The sequence below is a fragment of the Oreochromis aureus genome, linkage group 12, assembly GCF_013358895.1.
Source record: "Oreochromis aureus strain Israel breed Guangdong linkage group 12, ZZ_aureus, whole genome shotgun sequence".
Classification (NCBI taxonomy): Eukaryota; Metazoa; Chordata; class Actinopteri; order Cichliformes; family Cichlidae; genus Oreochromis; species Oreochromis aureus.
The window spans coordinates 20,529,798-20,553,599 of NC_052953.1; the positions used below are offsets into that span (position 1 = coordinate 20,529,798).

The 23,802-nt window shown below is 39.7% G+C and overlaps 2 protein-coding genes across 2 annotated transcripts; one reads left to right on the forward strand and one right to left on the reverse strand.

Annotated features, from left to right (window-relative positions):
• Positions 1-17: 17 nt before the first annotated feature.
• On the forward strand, positions 18-6,661 carry kctd10 (potassium channel tetramerization domain containing 10). Its single transcript, XM_031755264.2, has 7 exons — positions 18-161; positions 1,809-2,022; positions 2,115-2,284; positions 4,723-4,809; positions 4,913-4,965; positions 5,104-5,299; positions 5,388-6,661. Exons 1-7 carry the CDS (start codon positions 159-161, stop codon positions 5,604-5,606), a joined length of 942 nt encoding a protein of 313 aa, XP_031611124.1. The 5' UTR covers positions 18-158; the 3' UTR covers positions 5,607-6,661.
• Positions 5,808-18,338, reverse strand: myo1ha (myosin IHa). Its single transcript, XM_031755263.2, has 32 exons — positions 18,239-18,338; positions 15,306-15,440; positions 15,107-15,222; positions 14,549-14,747; positions 14,368-14,448; positions 13,844-14,023; positions 13,644-13,742; positions 13,457-13,570; positions 13,308-13,379; positions 13,103-13,222; positions 12,956-13,023; positions 12,714-12,819; positions 12,513-12,593; positions 12,339-12,430; positions 11,734-11,828; positions 11,584-11,630; positions 11,339-11,419; positions 11,123-11,228; positions 10,917-11,034; positions 10,685-10,798; positions 10,523-10,599; positions 10,374-10,442; positions 10,203-10,287; positions 9,947-10,109; positions 8,817-8,900; positions 8,644-8,737; positions 8,508-8,563; positions 8,299-8,434; positions 8,133-8,203; positions 7,798-7,895; positions 7,606-7,705; positions 5,808-7,052 (listed from the first exon to the last, which is right to left on the reverse strand). The coding sequence occupies exons 1-32, from the start codon at positions 18,242-18,244 to the stop codon at positions 7,026-7,028; spliced, it is 3,090 nt and encodes a 1,029-aa protein (XP_031611123.2). The 5' UTR covers positions 18,245-18,338; the 3' UTR covers positions 5,808-7,025.
• Between the last annotated feature and the right edge of the window lie 5,464 nt (positions 18,339-23,802).

The window sequence follows — 23,802 nt, forward strand, 5'->3', positions numbered from 1 at the left end:
ACATAAAAATGTCACCTGCCCCTTTAAACACAGCTCCGGACCAATTGCTCCGGACGGTTGACGTCATTTTAATAACTGCGCAGCAGTGCACCGGAAGGAAGTGGGTGTTAGCTGACTGACGTTAGCAAGCTACAATTACGAAGTTTGCTGTGGGTTCTATGGTAAATATGATCGTTTTTCTGTTTTTGATTTTTAATTCAATAGACATGCTGTCGATATAATATAAAGAATGCTATTTTGTGGTTCGTGTTATAGTATATCATGTTTTGGGTGGTTTAAAACAATGTCGATAACTTTAGTTAATGCTAACTAGCTCATTAGCCGGGCTGGCTAAAATGAAATTTCTACTCGCTGGATTAAAGGATACGGTTCAGTGTTTGACTGGAAACAACTACGAAAGTCCATATAAATGTAATGACGCTTTATATTAATGAAGTTAAATGCATATTAGATATATAACAAAAGTGCGTGTTCATAGCCGAGAAATTAAAAGACAATGCATGGGCTTCTGTCAAATAATGTCACACACCCTCATTCCCTTTAAACTACGTAAACCTATCCTGCTTAATGTCATGCTTTAACCGCCCCAAATGAATCTATTTTCTGCCAGGAGGGGTGAGAGTTAGATTTATAGGTATAAGTAAAGTTTACATATGGGGCGATTTTCAAAGACATGAAGTCAAGAAGCACTGTACAACAAAATTAAAAGTAAATAACAAGACAAAACCACAATGAACAAAAAAAACGGGTAATAAAAACTGTAGTACTAATACAAAATCTCAAAAGTAAGCCCCAGAAAATCGCTTTCTAAAAAAGAGTCAGATAATGCTAGTTGGAGGGGTTTCACAAGGCTCTGTTCCCGCATCCACCCTTTGTCTCCAGTTTTGTACGAGGGACAGCTAATACATTTTGAGCCTACATCTTTAGTAAGAAGCTGAGATAAATAGTCTTGCACGTCTCCATTTAGTGCTCTGTATGCAACTGAGCTTTTAAAACTAATTTCAAAGTCAACTGGATGAGAAACTAGAGAAGTGTAAATGTGAGAGTAACATGAGCTTGCTTACTTGAATGTGTTAAGAGGTCTGGCTGCAGTATCTTCTTTTGTTTGGAGGTGTGACAGAGTTGATTTATATAAGATGGTAAGCAGGGCATTACAGTAATCTAGGCATGATGAATTAAATGGATGAACAATTTTCTCCAGTTTAGCTGTAGAGATGATTTCGAAATGTTACTTTAAATGAAAGAAACAAGAGCATAAGATAGATTAGACATGTAAATCAAAGTCCAGAGAATAATCAAATACAACATCTAGATTGTGAACAGGGAGCTTAGCAGATGAGCAAAAGGAAGTAAGCACTTCACTGATACAGATTTTTGATGTATTTATGTTTATGCATTTTCCTACATTACTCCCTTAAGTAGGTACTACTTAACTCCAGGTTTTGAGAGTTAGAAAAAAACTTGTTTGCTTTCAGATATCAGAGTGCATTGTCAGAACAATAAATGGGGCCCTGTAAATATAAGTTTGCTTTTCTTTGTCATCCTGATTCTTAAATCAGAAGCAGTCTAGTTTCATACTGTCAATACATGTTAGGACAATACTAGCATTAAACTGATCTTTCCGATTATATATGTAGTCTGATATTACTCATTTGTCTTAACCATTTAAAGGTGCTGTTTAGTGTTACTGTCAGCACCTTTAGAAAAAAATAAGGAAACAATGAACATTTAATAATTAAATTGTAACAATTCCTTGTCTGATCCACTGATATCCATGTGTGACTTTGTTGTATTTTCTATTGTTCTAGGAAGAGATGTCAGGAGAGAGCGTGGTGAGCTCGCCAGTGCCGGCAGCTACAACCCGGACTACGTCCTTCAAAAGCTCCAGCCCCAGCTCAAAATATGTGAAGTTGAATGTGGGTGGAGCACTGTACTACACTACAATGCAGACACTAACTAAACAGGACACAATGCTCAAAGCAATGTTCAGTGGGAGAATGGAGGTCCTCACAGATAGTGAAGGTGAGCTGTTAGTAAAACCTTGATCATATGCAGCAATTATTTCATCACTGCAGTTAAACTGTTACTGACGTTTTAGCATTTGATACCCATAGGTTGGATCTTGATTGATCGGTGTGGGAAACATTTTGGAACAATCCTTAACTACCTTAGAGATGGCGCAGTCCCACTCCCAGACAGTCGACGGGAAACCGAGGAGCTCCTCGCTGAGGCCAAGTATTATCTTGTCCAAGGACTTGCCGATGAATGCACAGCTGCCTTGCAGGTACAATCATTACAAAGTTGCTTACCTTTGGAGTAAATCTTAAGTAACTAAGCTTCAGTAAAGTTATTGATACATTTGAAATTTTACATTTTACAAGTCAAAATCTGTTTTCATTTTTTTTTTTTTTTTGTTCTTTTTCATTTTTATCTGGAAACAGCAGCAGAAATGTTTATTAAAATTAGGGATGCAACGATACCAATTTTTTCAAACCGATCCGATACCGATACTTGGATCTGAGTACTTGCCGATACCGAGTACAAAATCCGATACTTCTACCACACACGTTAAACTTAACCAGTAGTAAAGAAACGACCCCAGACAACTCTTTAACACAAACGAAACGTTTACTGAACGTAAGGGCAGAGACAAATACTGTATACACATCCCTTTTTTAAACTCAAATGATATTCCAATTCCTTAACCAAATGAAATACACTGTATAAATGACATAATTCCCTTTCAAATTATATTAAACAACCCAACTTATGTTATCACCTTTTGGTAAGTGACTCACTAATATACACTCCAAAACACGTTATATAAATCCACTAAACATACAATTTTCACACATGGGCTCCACACACTCACATTCACACTTGTTGCAGGCCTGTTTGTTGCTCACGCCGGACGATGGAGTTAAATCCTCTTCTCCCCAGTAAGAGCACAAAAGTCTGACTTACAGTTCAGCTGATCGGTAGGTCGCCGTGCACCAGTCCCACACTAAATCCACTCCCTGCGGACCCGATGCTGTCTCTGCTACAGCGTTAGCGAGTCACTGTCCAGCTCTCCGACAGTCCATAGCGGCTGCCTCCTTGGCGAAGCCAAGCAGTCCGGCTAGCCTTTAGCCTCGGCGGTCGTAGCTGGAAACACAGTTTTCAAGGTGGTGCGACCGTTGAAACAAAAAGTCACTTCACCCACACTCTGTTGTGAAGCTCTCACACGGTCAGCTTTCTAGTCACACACTCTTTTGTGCTGGTTAACCTCAGTAAAACTAGCCGAGTCTCTCACTTTGGTTCAGCTAACCTCGTGCACCTCCCCATGCAAGGTCCCGTTTTATGCTACCTTCACAGGCCTCCAGAAAATTAGAACTCTGAAAAATATTTTAACTCCCTTCAGAGTTACATACCATAAAATAATACTTTTATGATTAACATAACAGTTTGATTGCTCTAATTACCTGTATTTACCTTGCGACATATTACAGGGCAAATTATATTCAGGGTAGAGTTACATCACATAACATCAACTGTGAACACCTTATGGTACCGTGGCGTTTAAGTCCATGGGAATTATGAGTATCCACTCCCAAATTCCCATCCGGGCTACATTAGTATCGGTTCATGGTATCGGTTAACTTTTACGAGTACGAGTACGCACACATTTTACAGTATCGGCCCCGATACCCGATACCAGTATCGGTATCGGTGCATCCCTAATTAAAATGCTTTTTGACAGCAGCTTTTTTTTTGGTATCTAATAACAGGTGTCCACGGGCATCACTAATGATATTATTAAAGGTGCAGAGGCTCATTTCATGGGATTAGTAACACTTGTGATTGATTTAAAAATATAGACCTTTTTGCAGCAATCAATGTTTTTAAAGAATTTATTGGTTATCTTTGGTAAATTATCATAATCAGAATACTTAATTAATCCCCAGAGGAAATTATGTGGTCACAGTTGCTCCAAGACAGTAATAACAGTAACTAATTAAACTAAATTAAATAATACAATATATTACAAAGTTATAAAATATAACAAATAGCTCTAATAAATACACATAGTTCCTATTATAAATATTACAGTATATCACACAAGTTGGCAGTGAGGTTCCCTTCTTATAATATTAAGTGTAATTTTCTCTGTAGAGGATGTTTATATTAAGGGTGTAAAACTATTGCAGTTTGTACTGTACTTTTCCTGGAGGAATTGTATAGAAAGAGTCACAGGCAGGAATGATTTCCTGTTCCATTCAGTGGTGCATTTGGGTAATCTCAGTCTCTCACTGAACGTGCTCCCGTGACTAGCCAGCGCGTCATGGAGGGTGGAAGGCATTGTCCTTATCTTGAACAACATCTGCCTCTCTGACACCACCTTTTGAGAGTCCAGCTCCACCCGCACAGTATTACTGGCCTTTCGGGTCAGTTTATTGATTCTGTTGGCATCTGTGACCCTTAACCTGCTCCCCCAACATGCAACAGCATAGACTTGGCCAAAATAGACTCGTAGAAAAAAATTAATACATTTAATAAAAGTTTTCATCCTTTTTTTTTTAATTTGTTTGTTTGTTTCTCTTTTTTTTTTTTTTTTTTTTTTATATATCCTCTTATCACATGTAAGTCTGTACCAACAGAATGGGATCCTGTGAAATTAACACTATGCAGCGGTTTTGTGTGTTTGTGTAATGTTTTCAGTGGAAAAATGTCTTTTTTTTCCAGAACAAGGAAACATATGAACCCCTTTGTAAAGTGCCTCTGATGACGTCATCCAAAGAGGAGCAGAGGCTGATTGCTACCTCAAATAAGGTATGCTATGTCTGTAATACAATGTGCAGCACTTCATTTAGAATCAAGACATTTTTCATTTAGATTTTCTTTTTTTAAAAGACAAACTTTGTTGTCTTCACAGCCAACAGTCAAACTGCTGTATAACAGAAGCAACAACAAGTATTCATACACCAGGTGAGCCCTACTCAACAATCATGGGGTCAAGTTTGTCTAGATTTTTAAAAAAAAAAATTTTAAAAATCAAGTCGTTACATACAGTCAAGTCAGTTATCATAATAAGTGACCTCTCTTTTAACTTTCTTTCCTCCACAGCAATTCTGATGACAACATGCTAAAAAATATTGAGCTTTTTGACAAATTGTCGTTGCGGTTCAATGGGCGAGTGCTCTTCATCAAAGACGTGATTGGGGATGAGATCTGTTGCTGGTCTTTTTATGGGCAGGGGCGTAAAATTGCTGAAGTGTGTTGCACTTCCATTGTTTATGCCACTGAAAAGAAGCAGACAAAGGTAAATATTCTTTGCAGAGTAATTTGCAGTTTCATAAAAACTGGCTAAATAAATCTGTCTCTTGAGTAACACTTTACTTTTTTCCTAGGTTGAATTCCCAGAGGCTCGAATCTATGAGGAGACCCTCAACATCCTTTTGTATGAGTCCCATGATGGCAGAGGTCCAGACAATGCTCTGTTAGAGGCCACAGGGGGTCCTGCATGGCGATCTAACCACCTGGATGAGGATGAGGAGCGAGAACGAATTGAGCGCGTCCGTAGGATTCATATCAAACGACCTGATGACCGTACACACCACCACCAGTGATTCTCAACTTTGACCAGTCAACCTGTGATCCCAGACAGTATTTGCACCATGCTTGTGCCTTACAACACCCAGCGCCTCTTTCATTTACTTCCCTCATATTTTACCAGCATCCCCCAGAGGATTATAATGACATGAGTGTCATACAGCGGTGTGTAGTGGTGAAGTGGTTGTGTGCAGTCCAGTTTTTTTGTTTTGTTTCCCCCCCTCTTTGTCATCTCGTTTTTTGTCTCTTCTTGTTGGTCATGATAACTTGTATCACTGTTTTCTGCTACTGTGTAGAAGATCATAAACATGGATGTTTGCATTCATCACTGAGTGTGTAGCAGGAAGAAAATAGCATATTACCGGTGTAAAGCTGTTATTGGATGTCCTAATTAAATTACATGCAGAAGACGAGTTATGTCATGGAAGCAGCTAGTAATGTAGATAGTTTAGTTTTTCTTTGCCTTGGTTCCGACAGGTCCATTTTAAAGTCTCAAGTGAATGAACCGGGTGTTGTACTTAATGAGGTCACACGGTGGCACTGTTTTACTCTTAGATGATATTAACCAAGGCTATAATGTAGCCTGTCTATAATTGCAATGAAGGCTTTCTAATCCTGAATATTTTCTTAATATATTTAGACAGTAAAAATTACAGGTGGATGAAGCAGTATTCCCTGTAATACTTCTGCCGTATTTAGTTCTAACATTGACGCAGTTTCCCTTCACTCCACTAAACAAATCATTATTTTCAGTGGAGGGAACTTGAGCTGTGACCTGAGGTGTTAAATGTACTGGGCTGATTGAATGATGGATGCTGAGGTTGATGTGAATGACTGTAACTAGATATCGCTCTAGCAGGAAGGGAACCCTGTCTACAAGCTTATAACAGGGATAGAAATTAGACCTGTCCTTCATCATTGCATTCATCACAGAATGTACCGTTTGCACACTATAGGTTTAAGTTATATGTTAACAATCACAGTACTTGTAGGTCTGTTGTACAGAAGTAAACATAAATGTATGTTTTATATTTATACACACTTTATCACAAATAAATTTCTACAGACATTCTTTTGTGCTGATTTTAATTTACAACATCAGTGAACGTACAAATTTATTATACATATGGCTTCATTGTTCAAAATTAGAATTGCATCAGTTTTTGGTACCTTAAGAGTTTTGTCATTTTAAGTGTGTTCAGACACAAACAATTGTAAAATGATAGCATCTTCTTTCTTTTCTTAATAATGAAGTGAAGAAATTTTGATTATGACTAGTGTAAAATTCTGTCCAGCAAACAGGCTCATCCAAGATTCCTCAGGTTCATCTCTTTCTGGGCAGATGTGTTTCCTGCAGACATGGTGATCATCTCCTTAGTGGTCTCCTGATGAAATATGCAGAGGCATCTTATGTGTCTCCTCCTCAGCCTCACACGTTACCGTGTCCTTGCCCGAGTGGCAACCTGCAGTAGCAAACGATGCTGTGTCAGCATTTGTAACTTCATTGTAGCCCTTAACTGTAGACTTAAAATGGCACGTCTGGTCGTTGAGTTTCCATGTCAGGTTTATGTATAGAGATGCAACCGAAAGCAGCAAATACTAACTAAGGTGCTGTATAACTTGTAGGAAACACAAAAGTGGATGAAATAAGAAAAAGGATAGTATAAAACAGCGACAATATAAATGAGTCTAAACCTAAACTTGATTAAAAGTCATGTTAGGGGATAAACATGGGCTAAAATTGGACAATCTAACACTCAAGGCGAGTCTGTTCCAAACCATAGAAAATGAATGGTACAAGCACCTTTTGTAAATATGGATTTAGGAACCATTAAGAGTTTTTTGACACATGAGCAAACTGATCCGGCTGTGACACAAAAGTGCAGGATTTTGGCAAGCTAGGACTGAGCATTTAAGGATTTTAAAACAAATAATAAACGTTCAAATATAATCTGAAAAAAAATGATAGCCAGTCTGCACAGAAACATGAGATAAAAGAGATAAGGCCCAACTCACCACCATCAGGTGACCATTCTTGGCCTTGTATACCATGGGCTCAGGCCCAGTGCTAAAGTCCACTGCTCCTCCTTTTCCAGCCTGGATTTCAAAGTTGATGCTGTGAATTAATGCAAACACAATGCATACACAAGCAGTTTAGCTCAATGTGCATTTCAAATTAGATCTCTAAATTTCGAAACTCAGGCTCACCTGCCCTGAACCACCTTGATGGCATTTTGTTTGTTAGCAATGACACAGAGTTTGGTCAAAAGCTCAAACAAGTGGTCGCACTGTACTACCAGATCCCCCTGAAACAGCCAGATAAAAGTTGTGTTAGAATCATCCACCTGAAAATCTTTCAAAATTTTCACTACATACATGTTCCCCCTTCATTTTAGTTACTCTGCATTATCAGCAGAGCAAAAGCCTTTCTATGGTTTAACTTGTTCCACCATATCTAATCATGTCATTTAAACTACAAATAAACCTTATTGGTCTCACCATTAGCAAAAAAAAAGGCAAGCTTGATCCTTACATTTGCATACCTTTTGTTTAGGTTCTTCACGTGTTATGTGGAATACAATGGTGCTGTCAGTCAAGTTACTGACAGAAATCCCTGCAGTGAGTCAAATAATAGAAGCATGTAGCCCCACATTTGAGAATGAAGATATGTGATGGCTAATAAAATCTATAATAGCACACTGGTCTGACCTTTGAGTGAGGTGTACAGCACTCTCTGTTTGATCTTGGCTTCCTCTATCACATAGACAGCTGTCTGGGTGAGGATGAGCTGTCGCTGCCTCGGTTTGAAGCCATTCCTGTCATACTTAATTACTGGAACGCAGTACTGCAGAAACACAGCATATATCAGTGCATCTTTGGTGTGAACTGCCCATAGAAGTATACAGACATTTTATTACCTTTATACGCTCGTTGCGAATCATCTGGATGACCCTTGTGTTTATGTCTTCCTCACCTATTAAGTGAGATGTTAAATGACATATGAATGATGGCTCTAAAATGAACAGGCATTGTGTGAGGGTGTCTGATATTTACTGATTCTGCTGTCCGCAAATGGATGGGCAACACTCTGTGGATAACTGTCCTTTTTCCCCTTGAAGATGGAGCTGGTGATCAGCTTCATTTGAAACTGAAGGGGCAAAAAGGGAATGGAAAATTTAACTGTGATGACTACAAAGAGAAAAAGACTGCCCTTTAACGTGGCTTACCTGTGCTTTCTTCTGCGGTGTGATTCCTCGCACATATTTCCGCACCATAAGACGGTAGTGAAGCTTACGCAGCATCTCTGATGTCTAATGAAGAACGAAATCAGTTCTTCAAGTCAAGATAAAACTTGTATTCAGTCAGTTTTGCATTAAGTTGATTAGTCGTTATTACTATATGTTCCTATGTGGAAATAAAAAAGAGCATACACTCACTGGCCACTTTATTAAGTGCACCTTATACAACTCAATGCATTTAGCCATGCAGACATGGTGAAGACTACCTGCGGAAGTTCAAACTGAGCATGACAGTGAGGGAGGAAGATGATTTAAGTGGCTTTCAGTGTAACATGGTGTCTGAGCATTTCAGAAACTGATGATCTACTGGGATTTTGTTAATAACCATCCCTAGGATTTACAGAGAATGACCAGAAAAAGAGAAAATATCCAGTGGGCGGCAGTTCTCTGGGTGAAAATGTGTCATTGATACTGGAGGTCAGAGGAAAATGACCAGACTGCTTCGAGCGGATAGGAAGGCAACAGTAACCCAAAATAACCACTTGTTACAATCAAGATATGCACAACATATCAAATCTTGAAGCAGTTGGGTTAAAGCAGCAGAAGTCCACAGTGGGTGCCACCCAGCCAGCTAAGAACAGCAAACTGAGGTGGCAGTATTCATCGGTGTTAAACATTAGACAATAAAAACTAACCGTCTTTTTGTTGTTGCTGATCATGCCCATCCCTTTATGACCAACATGTACCAATCTTCTGATCTGCACAAGATCATCTCAGACTGGACCAAAATCTCAGAGAAATTTTTGAATCTGTGCCACGAAGAAGGCAGTTTCAAAGGCAACAGGGAAAGCAAGGTGTATCTAATAAAGTGGCCACTGAGTGTATTCTCACATGGAAATACATAAAAAAAATTATAGAAACATATAAGACACACATATCTCATTCTATAAAATACTTGTGACATTTTTTCTTATATAACTCAATGTTTACTTGATTCAAATACAGTTCATGTAATTTTATGTGAAAAATTAAAAAGGACCACAGTTATGAATGCATTAGTATTAGAAACAGTTGCTTGATTTTGTTTCTCTGTTTCATTGTTATATGACTTATAGCACCTCTGTGAGCACAGCTGGTGGAGTTAGCCAGGTGGTTTTATCCAAAACGGTTTTTGGGAGGTTGTCTTTAAGTCTGTTCAGGTAATTTTGCCTCACGAAGGCCAGGTACTCTGAGTTATCTGTGTTTTTTGCCTGCCCTCTGGTCATGTAGCCTTTGATAAATCTGAAATGTGTGGCAAAGAACGGGATCAGTTCAAATGTAACAGGGACACTGATGGGGGCATTTTTTATTTATGATGTTTACGTGTTTTCTTACTTCTTGATGACTTTTACCGCCCAGGCTCTCTTCTCCTTTTCCTTCCTAGCCTGTGTTCCTCTCCAACAAGATTCAATCTTAGTGGCTGAGGAGATTAAAAATAGAGATTATCTAATATTTTTTATTGCCAACAAAAAATTTTTCTATCATTCTGGATGTTGTGACATTTACCAGCTTCTTTCTGTTTTCTGTATTCTCCCTTTGCCCTGTAGCCTTTGTATTTCGCCTGGATGCGTGTTGCTGCAAATCCAGAGCAAAAAATATAAATCAGTGTGATTGTGAGACAGGATGACTGAAGGTTTAAGGCAGTTGACACTCACCCAGTTCATGTTTGCATTTCTCATAAGCATCCTCTGTGGCGAACAGTGTCCTGGGGTGACGGATGAAAATTTTGGTCCTGCAATAAACAAATCAGCAACTTGTACTTTTGTGATTCCTCGCATAAGCTGGATTTGTTGAGGTAACGAGAAAGACTTCCTCACCGTCCCATTTTGTACTCATCTGGCAGGTAGCCCAGATGTTGAACCAGCACTTCCACTCCATCAGCGGCTACTCCTCTCCAGTGTGGCCAGGTGGCTGGGCACAATGGTTTATATCTGTAAGACCAGCCAAACAAACTGTGCTCGAAAGAATCCGCTCAGTTCACCTAGAGCTTACATTTAAAACGTAAACATAAATTTCCCTGAAATTGAGAAACTCTACGGTCCTTTATACCTCTTCAAAAAAACGTCGTATTTACGTCTGTAAGCAAAACCAGCTCGTCTGACTCTGAGGTGCTCCATCAGACCCAGGTACTTCACCTGATGCCTGATCAGTGCTTCATCAAACTGACCTGTGATGTAACGATAAATACATGATTGATTTGATCTTATTCAAACATTTCTGTGTCATTAACATCTACCTTTTGTTAGTTAATGTACCTGACTGCTTGGACTCGTTAGATTTTAGGCACCGTATGTACCAGGCCTCTTTAGCCATGAGGATCTCTGTCAGCTTCTGCAGGCTGCTCTTAAACTGAGTCACCACCTGCAAACACAACACAAAGGTCACAATGTCCTTTCCACCTGACTCCCATCAGCAGTTAAGTTAGATGTTATGGATGAAGGATATGGAGGGTCAAACATGGGCGAACGTACTGTTTCTGGTCTTCTCCTGCTGTCTGGATCCATGGATGAGAAGCACTCTTTGACTATGTCATTTTTAGACTGACACATAAGCTTTGAGAAGGTGGAGGGACACACAAGCACACATCAACACACAGATTTAGGCAGTTACTTTAACTTTAATTAATCAAATACTGAGAAAATACCCCCATCTTTTGCTATTTACAGTAAAGTCTAAAACACATCTTTATCTGACATAATATCAACTGTAGACTTACATCTTTTATGTTTCTATATAGTAGGTCGTTGTTTTTGTCCAGGAAACCTAGATTAACATAAAAAAATTATCAGTGTCTTAGGGATGTCAGTTCAAAGCAAAAAGGTTTAAATGGTTGAGTCACAGGGGATGAGACTGTGGTTTTCTTTACCCACAACACAGTAGGTGACCTCCCCGGCATAATGCAAGAGACGGAAATCTCCCCTCTCCAGAGTCTTACGTGTCATTTTGTCAGCTAGTTTGTGCCTGCAGTCAAAGAGGTGCAGAGAGACAGAGGGATGAAGAGTGAAAGGCTTTATAGTTGAATCCTAATCCTCCGTCTCTATCGGCTCACTGTCGACTCCCTCACAGGCCACCAGTCAACAGAACACCAATGAAAGGAGTCAGACTTTAGTTGTACAGGCTTTGAATTGTACAGTAGATAGACAGTGGATTTAATTACGGTAAATGATGTTATTTTTGAAGTCACAAATCAACATTATCAACACAAACAAAAAAACTTTATTGTGATTTTGGAATAACCAGCAGTCCTGTTTATAGATATAAATGGGATGGGATGCATGGGGCTGATTCAGTGTGTAACACTGTTCATTTCTCTTATTTATGTGGTATTGGATTTCATGTACTACGTGTGTGTGTGCGCGTGTGTGTGTGTGTGTGTGCGCGTGTGTGTGTGTGTGTGTGCGCGCGCGCGCGCGTGTGTGTGTGTGTGTGTGTGTGCGTGTGTGTGTGTGTGTGTTTTAGGTCATTACTCACGTGACAAAGTGGGGGTGATTCCCCATCTTTTCTTCCAGTCTCTCCAGGAAGGTCAGATCTGTGGCATCTCCTGGCCTTAGACACTCCTCATCCTGCAAAATAATCATTGGGAATCATCTTGAACGGTATTTTTAAAACAGTTATAAATGGCCATCCCAGTGTGAACATACACACCAGTAATGATATAATTCCTCTGTGTTTTTCCTCGATTAGATCACAGATGATCTTATTGTTGAAGAACTGAACTGGCTCCCACTGGTGGAAAAAGAGATGAGAACTACACAGTTACAAGCATGTGAAAAAAAGCAGCCGCTTATATGTTTTCTGCATGTCAGCCTGTTTGCTTGTTTGTTTGCTGGGGAGAGGGGGGTTTACCTCAATGCCCTCTGCTTCATATTCTTCCTGCTCCGATTTAAGTGTCAGCTCAATGAAAAGCTGCTGCAGCTTCTCGTTGCAATAGTTTATACAGAACTGCTCAAAACTGAGGGAAAAGGTCAAGAAAGAGGTGAAAAGTAAGTTTGCAGGTTTCATAAAGATTATGAGGTAAATAAAACAGCTATCAGTTTCCGAAAGCAGCTCAAATTAAAAAGAAAAAAACACAGAAAGATTACACCTACCTGTTTACATAGAAAACCTCAAATCCATATATGTCCAAAAGCCCTATAACAGTCTTTCGTGAAGGGTCCTGGTGAAAGAAAAAAAAAAGTATAAAAACACATCCTGGCAGGTGAGATTTGTCATTTGAAACACATCCTTATAGTCACTTTGTTCTCCATTGACTCGTTGATCCGGTTGACCAGCCAGGTGAAGGTCTGCCCATAGATAGCTTTGGCTAAGGCATCTCTGGCATAGATGGCGTGATCAGTTGTGAAAGGGCTGAGGACCTTTTAGAGTAACAAAGCATCATACGTGAGTTTATGGTTTAAATAGAAACACAAATCTGTTATTGTTATTTTAGCAAATGTGAACCTGATCTTTTTTGGCTTCAATCTTCCTGAATGTTAGGCCCTCTTGGAGTCTGTGCGCATCCACTCCTAGCAGCTGTGAAGAAAACTAAACATTAAAAATCTTAATGATATGCGTAATGAATATGTAAAGAATTAATATTTTCTACTTACATTTGAGACCCAGTGCAGCTCCGTGTTGTTGTTCAGGAGGGCGTGACCTTTACTATCAGAGTCAAACCGCACATTCCCCAGGTGGAGAACGCTTGCAATGACCTCAAACAAGTGCTGCACAAAATTATAATTTATAAGCAAGACTGACTGCTGTGAATGAAGCCATCTGCAACAGCATCCAACTCACATTGGTGGCAGTCTCATCAAAGTTGATGATTTGAAGTGCGTTTTTTACTGTTTTCCAGTCATTTTTGTCATTAATGGATTGTACAATGGCACACTGCCCCTGTTAGAAACAATGAACATAGAAAAAACACTGTTTCTGAAAGTGTTCTACTTTATTATCAGATTTTATGTTAACAACAAAGCCCACTGACTTATGCGTACCTGTGTTAGATAGTTATAATGCTGGCAACCTCTCTCCAAGCCCAGCTGATGCAGCAAGTCGTCTGATCCTCCCTCTACCAGCTGATAAAAGATGTGAAAGTTTCTCTCCCCGTGATTCTGATGCACAACCCTTGATTTCTCCAGCAGGTAGTTCAGGATATGGCCTCCAACAGCGTCCCCCTATGGGCATCATGATCCTAAAGACAGCAGCTCTACAACTTGCAGAAAAAACACAGCCTATGGTCCAGTGGCCAGATTGAAAACTGTTTAGGATAAAGAATCTCCTTCTGTTTCAGGAAAGTTGACTTTTGTTAAGCAGTCGTCATTTTTTTACATAAATTAAATAAATCTGGAACCAATTTGATGTTTTTCAGGCTTCATGTAATGTTGTTTGTACCCATGCTACAACTTTTTTTGTCTTCTATAGCAAAAATAATCACACCACAACCAACTACACTCAAGGCACCAAACAACAGTAAGCTAAGTTTTTTTCCTTTTCTGTGAATCCAGCATTTGATCCTTACCTGGCCGTCAAACTGGATGTCCATATATTTCCCAAATCGGCTTGAGTTGTCATTTTTTAGTGTTTTGGCATTACCAAAAGCCTGTGGGGGGAAAAAAAGTCAAATCATTCACAGTAATTGATGATCTGTCCCTCTTCACTATATGTCAGTGCACTTCTACAGCATGTAGTGACCATCAAACCTCCAGGACGGGGTTGGACATGAGCATTTTGTCTCTGACTGTGTTTAGCAGAGTGGTGCTGGGACAGCTGACAGCATAATACTGCAAAATCTTCTTGGAGGCCTCTGTTTTTCCTGCTCCGCTCTCACCAGAGATGAGGATGAAGTGATTGTTGAACTCTGTCAGCATGGTGTGGTACGCATTATCTGCCAAGGCATAACTGTTGGGTGCAGAGCAGTTACAGTATTTCAGTAGTAAACTTTGAACTGCACTCAGAGTTATTTCAGTTGAAAGAACACAGGAGTGGGCTCATTTCCTTATGTGTGCTTTCAGCCGAATAACACACCATGACACAAAGTTCAAATCATCTCACACTGATTTATTAAACACTGCAATAAATGACCTCCACAGTCACCAGGTCTCAATCCCATAGAGCACATTTAAGATGTGGTGGAACGTGAGTTTCACATCATGGACGTGCAGCCGACAATTTTGCAGGAACTGAGTGATGCTGTTAATTTTATTTTGAATAACAGGTGCACCTAACAAAGCAGCCAGTGAGTGTGAATGCAAACTCACATGTGGGGTGGCAGCTCAAAAAAGTTGACACCCATGTAGATATCCATCTGCTTCTTGTTGTAGATGTCCAGCTCTTTATATGGATTGACAGACACTAACAACGTTCCAATGTAAGTCTAAAAGAATGGGTTAAAAATCATCACGTTTTTTGCAACAAAAAAAATGACAAGTGTGAAAGGAAGGTTTAAATTGTACTCACATAGATGAGATCCTTGCTGAAGCGTTTCTTGAGGTTGCTCAGAAAGGCCGCTTCCGTGGTTTCATCCAGCAGTACAAAGTCCTGGATTCCCACGCGGTCCCTGGCAGTCAGGGCGCCCTCCATGTCTAGCTGACCCTGTGCAACAAGTTGTAACAACAATGTAGCAGCTGAATGCACTAGGAAATGTGACATTTCCAGTGTTTACCTCCATAAATTGTCCATTTTATATGTCTAAAACAAATTTGCTCCACAACTGCATATTCTGTGCTTCACAGGGAAAGTTTTACTTATTTATTTATTATTTATTCCCATATTAATTAGATGAGCAAAAGTAACACTTTCAAGTTGTGCATGCACAACATTATATCAGAATTTTCAGTCATGTGTTTTGACAACTGCAGCTGGATGTTTGAATGTTTGGATTAATGGCTCCAAGGGGGAGGACAACACTAAAAAAGTGCCATAAAAAGAACAAACATGGTGTCCTTTAGTTCTATTGAAGCAAGAGGTCCAGAGGTCCTGTGTGTCTTTGAAGCTAAGGTCCGTGATTGTGCAGATGAACAGACAGAAGATAATGATCGCTACACAGCACACAGGGACCTTGGCTGGCAGCCCATGGTTCACTTGAGCTGACGCACCAACCAAACACAACACACTGTGCAAATGGACTCGGGGAGCCCAAAACAGCGGCACATTTAAGAAGCATAGTGGGGGAAAAAATTCCACCAATCTGTTTTGCATTCGCAGCACCAACACTCGGACCAAAGGTTTTCACAGCTTTTGTTGGTTTTGTGTTTTTTTTTCTCTGTCTCTCTCTCTCCTTTGGAAGCAGAAGTCCTTTGATTCTCAGCTCTCTCTGTAAAACATTAAAAAAGATAATCCATTGGATCTAATTGACACAAAGTCCTCCTTCTCTTCCCCACCAACCCACTCTCCTCCCCTGCCTCTATCCTCCGCCTATGGCCCTCGTTTCTTCTGAGAAAGGCCAAGTGTTTTTGTCCTGTAAATACCACGGAGCAGAGACAAAAAAGACGTCTTTAAAATGCAGTCTACAATCCATTACACATATTCCCCCTGCATAACCATTCAGTAATTATTCATTAGAAAACATTTAACGTCACAGTGAATTTCACACTAGGCAGTCGAAACACAATAGAGGAGATTTGGCCTATTTTGGGGTGAGGAGTTGGGGAGGGGTTCGCTGTACAGAGGAAGGGCGAAGGCGAAAGGAGTGCGGGAGGAGGGGAGCAGTATTTGTCTGATCTGAGAACCTCTGAAACGGGGCTGTCTTGAGACAACGGGACAGACTAAATAGTGCACTAACGGTCTGTGCCCCGCTGCTTGCTGTGACACTCATTTAGTGTGCTTTAGTGTGCCCCGAGGCCAAACAATAGAGGCTTGTTCTTAGCAATCTTGTGCTGTAATTTGGACTTCATTACTTTGCTCATACTGGGCCTCACAGAAGGATAGAGGAGGCTAGTCAGATGAGAGTGGTTTTTTTGTTGTTGTTTTTTTTTTTTCCACCTGTCAGCCCCGACCCCCAGTGCTCTCACCCCTCTCGGCAACAATACCCCTCACCCCGTGTCCCCACCAATAACCCTCACCCGGCCCCCCTCGCCCACCTCCCACCCACCCACTTTAAGCCAATGAGACAGGTGAACAATATCATTGAAGGAACTCTTTTTGGGACGTCAGAATCAATCTGGCACTGTGATGGTAGTGGTGCTGCTGTGGGGTATCTTTGACACCCCCTTCTTTCATGGGAACAAACTTCTCTCAGGGCAGCACAAGCAGACAATGTGCTGGGACAGCGTGACTTAGAGATCTGCCATACAGTATTACAAGTAATAACATGAACAGATAAGCTCCTGTCAAGAGAAGGATTATTGCATTCAGCCATGATAATAATGCTAATGTTTTAGATTTTTGGACTAAATCTAAAGGTCTGCTGGTTTCCATTCAGGCTTCCTTTGGTGTTCTGCAGGTATTTCTTTTTAAGAAAGCTGTCTGCAGCAAGTGGGAGCGTTCCTAATGACACTATGCAAGAAAGGCTAAATCCTTAGAGTCTGAGCTGAAAGAAGCGCCTAATTATTGAAAGCATTCCCCTCATTCTTGTGTTATTTGTAACTCTGTCTTTCCTCATATATATATTTATACATATATATATATATGTGGAATGATGGAATGAGAGAGAGAGAGAGCGGGAAAACAGTTTAGACACAGAACTAGATACTTATAATTAAACAATAGATGGCACAATCTGACGCACAGTGGAAAGAAGGATTATGTAATGAATCCTGAATGAACTCACTGTCAGATCAGGTGAATTGCTTAGCTACCTCAAAGCGCAACCAATTGTATTTTAATTAAGAGATGGTTCCTCATCTTGGTCTAGAGTGTCAGTGGTGCCTGAGACAGTGACCTCATCGGTGAGATGAGGAAGGGAGCAGCTGCTAGGACAATTTATCAACTTACAGGAAAAAGTTATCTCCCCTTTAAAGAGGGTTGCAGTTGAAAATTTGACATCCAGTGAAGAATAGCTCCACTTAATCACAATAATACTTCCTGTTAGCTTAGCGCAGTTTTATCTCACAACAGCTTTTTTTCTCCCAAACCATCATTTAGCAAGACTTTCCTTTCTGACCAGAGTTAGATGAGATGAGTAAGACCACCTTTAGACCTGCATGCTGAATATCAAGCTACCAAATCTGTCTACCACCGTCTCTTAACACAAACCCCTCTTTCAAAAGAAAAGAAATGAAAACTGATATTTTACACCTTTTTGCAAAGATGAAGATATTTTGTTACCTCCAAACTCAATGAGAAATAAAGCCCAGGCCTCAACACCACTCACAACACACAGGTTTACTTTAAAACTCCTTGTGATGAAGAAAACACACAGCAATGGTTACAGCTTAAGAGAAAAGCCAAACCTGCATTCTGAAGGTGTATTATTGCTGCAGCCAGGTGCAGAAACTCAGCGAGGATCCAAAGTCAAACAAGGCCCCCCCTCCTACTGAAGTGAGACAAAAATAGTGTATCCTCCTGTGTCTGCTTGCATCGAAGTAATCAGTGAAGGACTGGCTTCTTGAAATTTAGTTGCCAAAGGTCAGGACTATAATGTAAGTAGGAAAAAAAACCCTTAGCTAGTAGTTCACTGGTGCAGCATCCTGTGGCAGTACCATGCTGGTGATGCTGTATGGAAGCTGATGCACATATATGTTTCTCCACATCATGCTGAACCAGGCTCAGGCTCAGGGCACTGTGGGCCGAGTACTTAATCATTTATGTTGCGGTAGGTGGAGGGACAGAGAGATCTTATTCAGCGTTTACCTGGGTATCTACTGCTCTACTGAGTGTAACATAACAATACAGAAACAAGATCCAAACTACACCAATTCAACCCCCCCTTCCCTCTCTCTTTCTTCTCTCTGTCTCATTCTCTTTTTTCCTCCATCTAAGCTCCATTACATCACTACCAACAGCAAAAAAGGCCCCATTCTTCTAACTGGCACATTCCAGGTCTGGTTACTGATCTTTGATTAGGTGGGAACATTTACAGACTAATCACCACTTCTTTACTATTCATTATAACAATGTTACTCAGGGGAGCACTGCTACTGAGCTGCCGCCTGAGCTGCTGGTGTTGATTGTGGTTTTGTAAAATGCTACCAGTCTGATGCCCAAATGCAATTAGCACATTTTTTGCCTCAGTGAAAACAATTATCAGCACCTTTAATTAAAGATGATAGAATTCAAATGACTGCATTGTTTTGCCTGTGTTGGAGAGCTGAAAGACTTGAACTGACAGGAAATGAGTGAAAACACAAACAACGGTAGGGCAACAATGAGCTGACCTGTGAGAACTTCAATTGGTAGTCATCTGTTTAAACCCAAAGTTCACTGGGTGGCTTAAAAGTCAAATTACAAGTTGTTTTGGAGACCACCAAAACACAACATTACTGTCTGTACTAAAGAAAATCATCAGATCTGCGCACATCCAATAAAATACTACCATCCAACCAAGGTTATTACAGTTAACTAAAACTAAACCTGAATTTAAACTAGATGTGGAAAAACATTTTGGTTAAATAAAATCAATAAAAAGAAAAGAATAGAAAAGAAAAAAATAGACCTTTGAACTGAAATGATTGTGTAAACTTAAAAACTAATTAGTAATACATTTAAAATATGGAGGAAATATCCTTAGTTGTAGTGTACATCAGTTTGGTAAAAAAAAAAAAAAAAAAAAAAGTGGATAGGGAGAAAGTAATGGATAGCCACACTTAAGAGGAATTATAATTTACTGTGAATACTAAGTAAATGAAATAAATTTGTCATGCCTTAAAGTAGTGGTTACATATGTGGCCAGAGCAGGTGTGAATTATACCGGCTTTACCCCTGTAACCTAGTAACCAGTGTTAGAAAAACATGCCCCTTCCAAGGAAACACAGGTGTCCATTTTCTCTGCTGCGACGACCTAAATATGGTAAAAGCTCAGGTTTCACCACATTTATGAACTGATTAATGTTTGGAAAGCTTTCAGTCAGTCGGCTGTAATGTGTGACCAGTTGAGTGTTCAGCATATTGAATTATTCACTCTCCACCACAGAAAAGTTGTCAAGGTTACCTCTGCCGTCGCCCCACCTTTCCTCAGCCCAGCAATGCTTGTCCAATCTTAACAAGCTTTGTGCTACCCACTGGGCTCTGATTCAGCACGAGACGCGGCAAATCCAATTACACAGGAGTCAGAGAGGTTGATTTTCCCATTATAGATTCCATGCTGAGAATGAGAGCTGATGATAACACCACTGCTGCCCCCCTCTCTCTCTCCTCTTCTTCTTCTTATTTTCTGTCCATTTCACTGTTCTCCTCCCTTTTTTTCTCTCTCTCTCTGTCTTCCTATTCCTCTTTCCCCAAATACCTTCTTTCTTCCCCCATCCTTTTCTTTGGATTCCTCATTCTTTCATAGTCCATTATTCTAATTTTTCAGAGCACCGTAACGAACGCTGGGCCCCGTCATTACTTTAGTCCCAAAATTCTGGGTCAGTGAGGTTATTTCATACCCTGCATTGCATTTTCTCAAATTATTGTTTTTGTCTCTCTTAAAAACCAAAAAGAATAGATAGCATCATTATAACTCTCTATTATCTATCTATTATAATTGTGATCTCTTATTCTTTCCTCGTTTTTTATGTACCTGTAGATATCTAATTGCATTACACTTGACACATTACATGTTTCCACTTAGAAAGGTCAACACAAGGGCTAATTGCAATTCATAAAACTTGACTTATGGGTGTCTAACTGTTATCCACAGTGGTTACATCATGTACTGGCTGTGCAACATAAAAACTAAATCAAAGCTCTTTTGGAAATGAAGCTCTTTTGCACTCAATCAGCTATGAAAAACAAGAGGACTTTTGCTCAATCTTTAGCCCTTTAGGGCATGAAAAAGGCTTGACCTCAACTCAGACCAGAGGCTTTGGGGGTGACACAGGTCACTAGAGGTCAATAAAAAAGGTGATCCTCGAGGACAGCGGGACTCGGGCGGGGGTTCAGCAGTCTGTCCAGAGAGGTCACCTGCTGAGTAGAAGAGAAGAAGATGGTGTGATCTGAGCTGCAGGGGAATGTGTGATTGACCAGTAGTCACCATTCCTCTGTCAAACCACTGCAGCTTCACCTTTCGTCTGTTCACCCCAATAGAAACAGATGGTTGCTATTAAAAACTAGGTAACACTTTATAATATGAGGATGTTAAACCCCTGTAATTAAATGGAATTGAAGCATATTTTATTAAAAATTACAACAGAAAAATGTTTACATACAAGTACTTACAGACAAGTAAACTATTACAGGCGGGTAACAAGTCAGGTTTACACTGACACTGTAAGTCATTTTAAGTAAAGCAGAATTTCTCTGTGGTTTGGTGCTGGTATGCTATATTTTTGGGGTGCATGTCATAAAGTGGCTTAACCTTGCCTAACTTGCAAGTATTTCACAGGAAAGGAGACACAAATTATACTGTCAGTAATTTTAAATACTGTGTAATTTCCTGAAAATATAGCAGAAAAGCTTTATTATGATAATATTATATTATGATATAATATTCATTATAAATTTTCTATTATTCAATTGTCCTTTTTTATTACATTGTACTTAAAATTACAGTTTAATGAGTGTCTTCTTTCCTGCAAAACACCTAAAAGATGGTCAAGGTTAAGCCACTCTATAACATGGCCTGCACCCCATAAGTATAATGTTCTAATGTTAAATAACAGAGAAATTACGCACTATTTAAATGTACTTACAGTAAAATTATGTCTTTGTGTCCTGTAACCTGATTTGTTACCCCCTTATTTTAGTGTACCTACCTTTAACTATTTGTAAGTAAATATAATTACATCATAATTTCAAATAAAATACATGGAACTCCATTTCATTATAGGGGAATTAAAGCCTTAGTCGCGGGCCGTATTATAGAGTCTAACCAAAAACTCATACTATCACCAGAAAAAGTGTCCACAAAGCCGAAAAAGCATTTAGTCACTTTTACTTCAATGTATTCGTATAGGTCATAATTTTAATACTTTCATATTTGTCGTTCTATGGTATAAAGTGCCACCATACATTGTGATAGTTTAAAAACTAATTCTACAATAGGTAGAATACCTAAAACTCTAAAAGACTGTCTTAAATTAGTGTGTTCTAGACCCTATCTTAACTAGAGTTTGTGTCTTCCATCTTCAGGCACCGACATCACACAGAAAGCACCCAATAATTAGCTGTTATGATCATCTGCTGGAGAGAAAAATGCCTTTTTTAATTGTGTACCTATTGTAAAAAATGACATTTCTATAGTGGAAAATCAAGAGCCTTTCTGTCATTTCATTGTTCATCTATTACTTATTTATTCTAGTGTAGGATGAATGGCTGTGTGGGATGTTTTTTTTATATGTAGCCAAAGCAGAAAATACAGTTATACACGTGTTTCACATTTTTCACCAGATTGAAGTCTTTGTCAGGCCACTTCTGGCTCCTGGGAGTTATGTTTGACATCCCTGTACTAAGTGTCTGTTAAAGAAAAAAAATCAATTATAGGTATATTATCCAAGCTAATCGTTACGGGGTGATTGTGGGGATATAGGTATGAGTGTAGTGCGCATGATGTGTAAAGAACAGCTGTGTGAGGAGTTTTAACCGTATTCCTTCAATTTTCTCATCATGTGCTATATATGTGTATTTTATATAAGTTTTGTATAAAAGCACAATAACACAATAGGCAAGTTAGGCGTATACCAGTACCACATGGAGATTAGCCTCTGAGCAGTGAGTCTTGATTGGCTGAACCATTTCCTCCTGTCTCTTCGCCCTGTTTCCTCTCTCCACTGCTTTCTCAAACAAAGACATAAAATGTCCCCAAAGGTTATCTTTAAAAACAAAAAAAATATTTTTTAATCTCTAACTGATGATCTTTGACAAGACAACTCACAGCTTGGCAACCTGAACACTCCTGCTCCATTTCGGTGGAGGTTTTAGTGGGAAAACAAAGTGTTTGGCAGGACACTGATGTTGCTCTTTGGCTAAGTGTGGCTGACAGCCGCTTCCTCTGTATGGCCAGAGGGTCACTCTGGGTAACATGCTCTTCTGGGGGACACTGAGTCTCTGCCTGTGGAGGTGATTAGAGGGGTGAGCTGACCTCGTTCTCAGAGAGGCTGATGTGTTTTGAGTAAACACTTGATGCAAGACAAAAACACGGGTTACAAACAAGGCCAACCTTCAGGCCGTGATCCCATTGTTTCCCCATTACTCCAGAACAGGCATGAGAGAGGAAAGCATTTACTCTGAGTCCCTGAGCTGCAGGGAGTCCTTGTGCAGTTAGCAGCACTGTGTCTGTATGTATCTCTCAGAGCCAGGTCACAGCCTCCCAGGTGCCCACAGGTCACTGCCATTAGCTAAAAAGCCACATTTTACTAAAATCAGCATTAAAAGGCATGCACAGGTGAATGGGGAGGAATAGTAAAATGCCTTATTTTTATTCAACAAACAGAAAACACAAGAAAAATACAACACCAAAGAGGAACAGCTGAAACAAGTCAAAACCTTAAATGAAAAAAGAGATTCTGCACCTGAAATGGTAGAACCACAAACTTGAAAAGCAATACTGCCATAGCAAGGCACGATGGGGATACTGCCAGGTAAAGCTGTATGTTGAATAAACAAGGATGCTAAGCGGTAAATTATCAGCACAATGGGGTATTAATATACTATACTATTGACTATTGATACAAAAAGGTACTGAGTGAAGTTGTTAAATAAATTGCGTCATTGAAACTGATCAGTGTGTGGAATTAGATTAAAGAATAAGAAGTGGATTTGTGTGTGTGTGTGTGGGGGGGGTACATTAAGTTAGTAAGTATTACTACTAATGTCAGTTTAGAAACCACTAATGTTACCAGCAAAGGCTTTATCTGCAGAGCTCAGAAAACCACTTCCT

What these genes read in the sequence shown, in the direction of transcription:
- kctd10 (XM_031755264.2), top strand. An exon ending in TGATTGCTACCTCAAATAAG is followed by an intron (nt 4,810 to 4,912) that starts GTATGCTATGTC and finishes TTGTCTTCACAG; the next exon opens with CCAACAGTCAAACTGCTGTA. An exon ending in CTGAAAAGAAGCAGACAAAG is followed by an intron (nt 5,300 to 5,387) that starts GTAAATATTCTT and finishes CTTTTTTCCTAG; the next exon opens with GTTGAATTCCCAGAGGCTCG.
- myo1ha (XM_031755263.2), bottom strand. An exon ending in TTTGAGCTGCCACCCCACAT is followed by an intron (nt 14,748 to 15,106) that starts GTGAGTTTGCAT and finishes TGCACCCAACAG; the next exon opens with TTATGCCTTGGCAGATAATG. An exon ending in GTGAAGAACCTAAACAAAAG is followed by an intron (nt 7,896 to 8,132) that starts GTATGCAAATGT and finishes TGGCTGTTTCAG; the next exon opens with GGGGATCTGGTAGTACAGTG.